Here is an 8,920-nt window from a genome sequence, read left to right on the forward strand (position 1 = left end):
TTAGGTCTTGTATGGGGTATTAGAGGCATTACTGACCTTTCACTGTAACACTGAGGTGATATACTGTATGGAGGCAATGTATGCAGAATGGCTTTATAAATAAACAGGTACCCATGGACATCTCTTCTTACACTGGGAAAAAGCCACCTCACCTTTCTATATGAAACACAGTGATGAGTATCACTAGTTATGAAACTGTGAACAGAATGATGTACACCATCAAGAGGTTTAAATACACAGAAAACAGTATAATTTATAATATTTAATATTATATATTATGTTTTGCACTCTCGACTGGTTTATTTACTCATACTTATGCTTATGGTATGTGCTGTAACATTTAACCTGTGTGTCTTATTTAACACTGGGAGTTTATATCAATCTTTATCCTTTATTTATCTTGCATCTTTAATTTGAGCTATAGTCTATAAGTGTTAAAGATTAACAAGCAAGGCAAACACAAGTATGTTTTATAAATTTGTATAATATTTATACTGTATATTATGAATGCCACTGTAGGCCTGCCTTTGGTTATTTATTCATCAATGTAGCCCATAATAATATACAGTATCTCACAAAAGTGAGTACACCCCTCACATATTTGATTATATCTTTTCATGTGACAAGACTGAAGAAATGACACTTTGCTACAATGTAAAGTAGTGAGTGTACAGCTTGTGTAACAGTGTAAATTTGCTGTCCCCTCAAAATAACTCAACACACAGCCATTAATGTCTAAACCGCTAGCAACAAAAGTGAGTACACCCCTAAGTGAAAATGTCCAAATTATGGACTAATGTCTAAACATTATGGACTGTATATGGTAAATATTCATTCTAAATAAAAAAAAAAAAACGTTTGAAAGGTGTTTGACTATTTAGAAGTATCAACTCAAAGCACAGTATTCTTCACATGTACATTTTTTGATTCACAGGCTATCCTTAAATTTGCACAATCATGCTACACTACTGTTCAATCCACTGTGATGTTCATAAATTGTGCTGACAGTTTTGCAAAAGCTGTAATTTTATTGATTATTCTCAACTGTATCATCACCTTCACAGCATTTATTCAAAAAAGAAAAATGGACCTGCTTAAGCCATAGCAGCAGTGTGATATAGATGATGTACACATGAAATCACTGTACAGTTTGACAGTAAAATTTCATGCAGCAAAACAAGTGGACACTGCTTTGATAAATTCTTTGAATTACTGAAATTCATGTAATTGACAGACACAAATGTTAATTTATAGTTATTAACTATCAAAACCCGCGAAAAAGGTCATGTTAAGAAATGACGTGTTCCAGTACTCCCTGCCGAATCAGCTGCTCACACTTCCATCGGGGCAGAAAATGCTGTGAAGACAAAAGAGTGGCGTGTAAATGCAACGGGCAACACGTAATCTGACTTTTTAAAAAATATATGAATGAACAAATGTAAGATCAGTCTTAATACCTGGCTATTCTTCTTTAAGAGAATAACTGTTCCATCATCGATTTCAAACTCCCCATGATCCTTCAAGCAGCGCACCTGAAAAGAGACAGGGAAGAGGAGAAAGGTGGATCAACACCAAAAGTGTGTAGTAATTATTAAGGCATGATCAGAAACATGTTTATTACAACCATGACTCATTTATTTGATACTTCTACCAATAAATCTAATCTTATCATACTACTTTCTCTGTGCATGATTTAGAGCAGGCTGAATTCTAGATCTAATGACCCATATATAAAGAAACTAATAATTTTATCCTATCAGTCAAATTTTGCACTGTAAACATCAATGACAGATTTAACTGGTATAAGCGGGATCATTCAAGGCTAGGTGTGCGTTACACTATTTTAATGCTCCGCTTTGCATCAGGTGGTTCTTTGCCTCCAGCATCGTGTAATGTACACTTTTACCCGTGGATGATCCCTTACATAACTCACCTCAATATACAGGCTCTTAGGGGGTTTCATGTCTTGTGTTATGTCCAGACCCTCCTCTCCTCCAAGTGACCTCATATATGTGGCCAGTGACTTCTTGTACTGATTAAACCACTCCAACTAGCAGGTGATTGAAAAAAGCAATTATCCAAAGTTCAAAACAGGAAAATCAGGAACAAACCCGGGGTGTTCCTGATTTCATTAATTGTGCCTCTTCGTCCTCCTTGCATCTCTACCTTATGTTTTCACTTAGGATGTGAGGAATGCAATAATGGGGTGATGAGAAGATTCAGCAGTAAACATATTTGCCAAAAGAGACAGCCCTACTTTAAAGTGATGTTGATTATTGAGGACTTGCTGCACAACTGTATTGCCAGTCACTGGCCATAATGGATCTGAATATACACAGTGTGATTACTAAATTAACTTCAATCAGAACATTAATGTACTTGTACATCCTATGACTAAATCAATGTTTAAGTTGATGTTCTAGCATTTACACCACTCTACACACCTGAGCATATTTTATTAATATACAAGCACATCTGAGAGCCAAGAGTTTTCATTTATAGCCCTTGTTTTTAAATTTAATATTATACACTTAGTATTCTTTTTTCCAGTACAATACTTCTCCATCCCCCAGTACAGTACTCTTTACCTCCCACCAACCAGCCTACCTTTATTTTTATTCCTCTGATCACATTTGAAGAATTGATGCATTAGATCAATTTTCAGCTAATGAGTTAACACACAGGTTCCCAACGCTGGTCCTGGACTATTCCCTGTCCAGCATGTTTATGTTTTCCTTGCTCCAAGTCATCCATGCTAACTCATCAAGGTCATCACCTGATTAATTGGATCAGGTGTGTTGGGAGCAGAGAAAACACTAATATGAGTAGGGCAGGGGGTACACCAGGACCAGGGTTGGGAACGTGAGTTAACAGATGTAGGAGACATTGACTAAAGTACTGGGATACAACCCTGATACAACCAGTATTAAAAATGTATCACACCTCCTCTGCACACATGTGGAACCGAATTGTTGTGGGCAACACACTTCCATACTCCCATCTGAGAGCACGGATTCGCAGGAGCCGGTCATAACTGCGGAAACAGGAGAGGTGGGTAAGAGGAAATCATGAGTTTGGATATACAGGATGTTAAGATAAATGACTTACAGGTAGGCTGCAGTACAGCGCTGGTTCCTCAACAAGCTGCAGTGACGAAACTTGATGGTTGGTATTAGTTCAGTTTTGCCCTCAGTCTTGGCTTCATTCCTTTCAATAAAAATTAAGAAGAGAAGCGACGTCAAACGCAAGACTGTGGTGCTATTTTAGATCATGAGAAACTGTTTATTGGAGAGCTATGAATAGTTGCTATAATATGAGAATATGGTTAAATTCTTACACATCACTTTGGTTTTGCTCGTATAAAGCTTTCATTTCTTCAAGCACTTGTCGAATGCCATCCTCCTGTTGAGACACGACTCTTGAGTTGATTAAGTGTGCATTGAGACAAGCTTAAACCACAATTTATTTCACAAGGTGCGCTAATTTGGGTCAGTCCTAAAGACTTAATCGCATTCAATGTTACCAGTTTAACTTTGTGAATTCATCACTGTCCTGAACTGGATAGGGCTCTCCAGCTCACAGCACAGCTGCACATCAGAGCTGGTTACATGAGTTAAGAGAGCAGGTTTCCTCAACTGACTGAGTTGCACTTGCAAGAACCATTGTTCCCAACGTCCAATCACTCAGTGCGTTTACATAGACAACAATAATCCAATATTAACCCGATTAAGACAATACTCTGTTTAAGAAACTACCATGTAAACAGCAATTATTGATGACCTTAATTCGACTAAAGTCATACTTGAAGTAAACCCAAATCGAATTAAGACATGTGGAGTATTTCTGTTTTAGTCGCGTTATCATCGTGCATTACAGACATGTACACACCTTAATCACTGAAAAGAAATTCTCTTATATTATGAACTGCAATTAAGACACCTTGGATACGGGGAATACTGGGTTATAGTTTCTGTTTGTGTGTCTCTGTGCTATCAAATACCTATGATGAATATATACATTTAATTACCTCTTTGAATAAGCTGATCACCTGCCATCTTTATTATAGTAGACTTATTTTGTAGTAGGACCCTGTGTGCTGTGTGTTTTGTCTATCTGTCTGGCACCTGCACCAGTAGAAACCGTCCACGCACTGTTGTTATCAACGTGTATAAATACTTGTTTTACATGAATAAACTGGAATGTCTCTGTGAGCATGAATGTGTCAGTGTGTGTTCATCTTATACTCCCCAGATCGATCTGAAACGCTCTGAGGAAAGCCACACTTTCTAAGCACAGAACTAAAACTTAATAGAAGTAATTGTAAAACAGGCTGAAAAGGCTGACGGAGATCTGAAGACATAATGTGAGATTCCTGAGATACTTGGAAATTTAACAATCACACTATTAATGTTGTGCGGGATTTTTTACCGCATTTTGCGACAGGACACATACACACACGGCAGTGCTCAACCGTTTGACGACAAACAAGAAAACACGGCTGCGTCCGAAACCAAGTTAAGTATGTGGTTTCGGACGCAGCCCACGGCTACAAGCAGTCGTCTATTTTCACGTCTAGCATGAGAAATAATTAACTGCACTTTAAGCTTTTCAGAAATTAAAAATAAAAACACCCAAAACTATATATGGTACCATAACGAAGACGAACTGTATGTCGATACGTGAAATTCTGGAGGTAATGTTGGATGGCGTGTGGACGTAATGACGTGTGCCGTTAATTGATCTATGTTCTATAACATGTAAAACAGGAACATGAAAGGAATATTCTAAAAGCGACTCATGTAAATACCTTAATCACAATACTGTCTTATTCAGAATAAGGTAAATAATTAGATTATTGCTGTCCATGTAAACATAGTCACTGATTAACACTGTTTGTCCCACAGTTGTTTGAGTCAAGAAACGTTTGTCACAAAATTTTGAGCTTATAGATACCCATGACTGGGTAGTCAGTCCCTCCAGGATATTGCGATCACAGAAATTAACGCAAAATCAAGCAAATGCCTTAATATTCAGAGGAGCTGGCAATTATTCATACAAAAAGACACATCATGTGACGTCATCACTCACATTCAGCCAAAGCCTTCTTTGATTTGTGTCGAACACGAATACAGCTGTCATTTACCAACAATCACTGCAATTTTGCTAATTTAAGTAGTTTTCTACAAAACGACTCAGCAAATTGTAGGGGGGAAAAGCTGCAGCAAAATCAAGATTTTTTTTAACAGCATCAATCACAAAGAAACTCCATACAGAGTTTCATAAAGTGACGATCATGATGATTCAATAAATATGTAAATTAGTGTGTGGCTTCAGGCAGATTGAATGCAGTAGCTACTTTCCACTGAAATGCCCCTAAATTGCATTAACATTAGACCAAGGCCCCCCAAGGCTTGTGTGGACTGTTAGCTACGAGTGAGAAATGGTTAGAAGTTTTTGGTTGCGATGAGTCCTTAAGCTAGAGCTGCACAATTTCTGCAGTTACATGGTGAAATGTAATGTGCTAGGGCAAAACTTGAAAAACAAACGTTGTAGCTGCATTAGTAGTTGATAAGTCCGTATTTAGTTAACATGTGCTCAGTCGTGCCTGCTAAGCCAGCGGTGATGTTAGGAAGCTAAAGGTTAAATAATAACAGCGAGGTACATACGTTAAAAGCAGGTAACTGGCCATCACTCATCCGGTGAAGTTCCCTTACAAGTTCAACTGCCTTTTCGCAAAACATTATTAAGCAGCTCTTTGCCGAATTTATCCACTAAAAAACAAGCAAATAAATATGTTCTCTGATGTGCTGTTATGTTTTCTTGTTATAAAACCTCGTATTAGTACACGTACAGCGAGCGCACGACAAGAGCCAGTTTTCGCGGCAGAATGTGTTGTTTGCACCACGTGACCGTAGAAGTACGGAAAGCCTAGAGGGATAAAGCAAACACAGCTGACCGCAGACCTGTTTCACCAAGCGAGCTGAACAAACTCAGAGTTGCAGAGTAAGTTTTGAGTTAACAAAACCAAACAAATCCAACCCGGGTGATTTAAGGTTAACAGATTTCATAACATTGGTTATCAACTTTCTTAGTCAACCCGGATTTAACATTGGATCAAGGTTTACTCAGCGTGCACACAAAAGCCATATCGTTTGCAGCAAACAGCCAATAGGGTGAGCTTCTTCTACTTTTTGTTTTAATGGCAAACCACTAAAGGTGCATTACCGCCACCTACTGGACTGGAGTGTGGGCAGTAGATTCGCAGGAAAAAAATAAAAAAAATAAAAAAATAACTACTACTACTAATAATAATACATAAATAAAAGAAAATAAAGAGATAAATAACGATATACTAGATATTCCTACTAGATTACTAAAGTCTCCCACTTATCCCAGTATTTTTTAGATAGTCTATCAGGGGTTGGTGCATTTTCCCAGATGTTTTCCCCAGAAAGTTCACTAGTGTCATGTTTTGTTTTCCAATCTGCATCTCTAGCTCAGTTCTTTCCTCCTCATACCTTTTGCAGACTAACAGAATGTGTTTCACCGTCTCTTGTGTACTACAGTGTGTGCAGAGTCCACTGGAGTGTTTTCCTATTCTGTTTAATGCTAGATTTAAGCCAGCATGACCTATTCTAAGACGCATAATTATCATCTCTTCCTTTGGGTTTCTGCCCTGCCTCACACTCATGCCTACTTGTTTTTGTATAGTATATAGGTGTCGTCCGGTGTCAGCTGTGTCCCAGTATTCCTGCCATATTTTATGCGCGTGTCCCTTATAATGGTTTTGATCTCTGCTCTACTTAATGGTACTTGTATATCAACTGTTTCATGTTTTATCGATCTTTTTGCCAGTACATCCACAATGTCATTCCCTTCTATCCCTACATGTGCAGGAACCCAGAAGAAGGAAACACTCAGCCCCTTAGCATGAAGTATGAGAAGCAGATAAAGTATTTGGTAAACAATGTCTTGTCTGCATGATGTTTTCCCAGACTGTATGCTTGATAGTGCTGATAGACTGTCAGAAGCTATAGCGACATCTTGGCTCTGATGATTTTTTTTCAACCACTGCAAGTGCCAAAGGACTCCTAATAATTCTACAGTGTACACTGATAAATGATCAGTCTCCCTTTTTTTGACTGTTACTTCATACCGGGGAATGAAAAAAGCTGCACCAGTGTGGCCTGTCTCAGGCTGTTTTGACCCATCTGTATATATGAGTAACTTATCCTGATATTGGTCCATATAGTTTTGAGTTATTATCCCTTGTGGTGCTATTTTAGAATTCTCTTTTAATATTTGTTGTAATCTTGTATCTGCAGATGGTTTTATGAATCTCAATGGTGGTACAATTGATATCGTCACAATGGGGTTTACTTATAGCTGACTGAGACCTGCATTTTGTGCCTTTGCATTTCCTAACCATCCAAAGCTATTAAGGTTAGTCCTATAAAACTCTGAGCATTCTTGTAAGATGGCTTTCGTGGGGTGCACCCTGCTATGCCCTTTTAGATTTACCCAATATGCCAGCATGATCTTAACCCTCCTGATGTACAACGGCATCTCTCCTGTCTCAACCTGTAATGCAGTCATTGGTGATGATTTAAATGCACTAGAACATATCCGGAGTGCTTGTGCCTGTTCCACATCAAGCTTTTTAAGATTTGATTGTGATACCGACATATATGCTAGGCAGCCATAATCAAAGGCGGCCCTCATAAGAGCCTGATTTGTATTTATGAGCGATACCCTACTTGCTCCCCAGTCTCACTCTGACAGACATCTCAGGGCATTATTAATCTGTTTACATTTGTTTTTAATTTTATCAATATGTGGACCCCAGGTCAGCTTCTCATCAAAAAGCATTCCTAATAAGCCTTGACCTGTTCAAGATCTAGCCCATATAATTTAAGTGGTACAATTTTATGATGTTTAGAGAAACATATACCTTGTGATTTTGAAATTGATAGTTTAAATCCCCATTCATTTGCCCACTGTTCTACTTTCCCTATTGTATGTTACATTTTCTTTCTTAAATATTCTATATTTCGATCCTAACCCAGAGTGCCCCATCATCCGCATAAAGCGACTTTCCTATATTTTCTCCAACCTGATCAAATATGTCATTAATCATAATATCAAACAGTATTGGGCTACATACACTGCCTTGTGGGGTACCATTTTCCACTGCATACCTAAATCCTGACTGATACGGTGAAAGGAGCACTTTACTTTCTATATAGTGATCTAATCTATCTGTTACCATCCTCTCCATAGTTTTGCCTAACTGTGACTTTAATGCTATGGGTCTATAGTTTTCTGGATCTTTGACGGGTCTTTTCCAGGTTTGAGTATTGGAACTATAACTGCCTGTTTCCATGTTAGTGGAATCTTTCCTGTATTCCATACCATATTGAACAGTCTGCCAATAGGGTGATGCAGGGATGACGTCATTTTGTCCAGGAACCCGGAAATAGGCATCACAATGGTTCCCTCGACAAAATACCCAGAAGGATTTTCCCATTGGCTTTTGGATTATCACAAAAAATAAGCTCTGTGACCTACAAAAGTTTACAATACTAACACGTTTTCTCTATTAAGATAATTTTCACAAATTAACACACTTTAACAAAGTTAACAACTTTTATGAAGTTTGAAGCCTAAATACAATCGCCAGAAATAAAAATCTAACCGTACTCTATAAGAGAACTACACCACGGTCGCTCGACTTCAACGTCACGATCACCAAGCTTCCGACAACTTTTCCAAACTTTATTTAAAAACATTTTCCATAATTCAGATTTACTCTGTGGATGAATCTTAATCCACATTTTTTGGAAACTGTGCACAGCATTCCTGAACCAGTTTATCTCTAAAGTTTTTTTCCTGTTTGGCGTGATGATGTTTAACTTCCCCG

At 38.0% G+C, this 8,920-nt stretch overlaps 1 protein-coding gene across 3 annotated transcripts; it reads right to left on the reverse strand.

The window, feature by feature from the left end:
* Window positions 1-1,008: 1,008 nt before the first annotated feature.
* Window positions 1,009-6,199, reverse strand: LOC128632728 (DNA replication complex GINS protein PSF1). Of its 3 annotated transcripts, none has more exons than XM_053679699.1 (7): window positions 5,667-6,199; window positions 3,338-3,402; window positions 3,109-3,207; window positions 2,944-3,034; window positions 1,934-2,050; window positions 1,458-1,532; window positions 1,009-1,357 (listed from the first exon to the last, which is right to left on the reverse strand). In XM_053679699.1, the coding sequence occupies exons 1-7, from the start codon at window positions 5,739-5,741 to the stop codon at window positions 1,289-1,291; spliced, it is 591 nt and encodes a 196-aa protein (XP_053535674.1). In that variant the 5' UTR covers window positions 5,742-6,199; the 3' UTR covers window positions 1,009-1,288. The 3 variants fall into 3 exon arrangements, with proteins under 3 accessions (XP_053535674.1, XP_053535676.1, XP_053535675.1); XM_053679701.1 differs by having other exon boundaries at window positions 5,852-6,143; XM_053679700.1 differs by lacking the exon at window positions 5,667-6,199 and adding an exon at window positions 5,089-5,638.
* Between the last annotated feature and the right edge of the window lie 2,721 nt (window positions 6,200-8,920).

The sequence above is a fragment of the Ictalurus punctatus genome, chromosome 3, assembly GCF_001660625.3.
Source record: "Ictalurus punctatus breed USDA103 chromosome 3, Coco_2.0, whole genome shotgun sequence".
Lineage (NCBI taxonomy): Eukaryota > Metazoa > Chordata > Actinopteri > Siluriformes > Ictaluridae > Ictalurus > Ictalurus punctatus.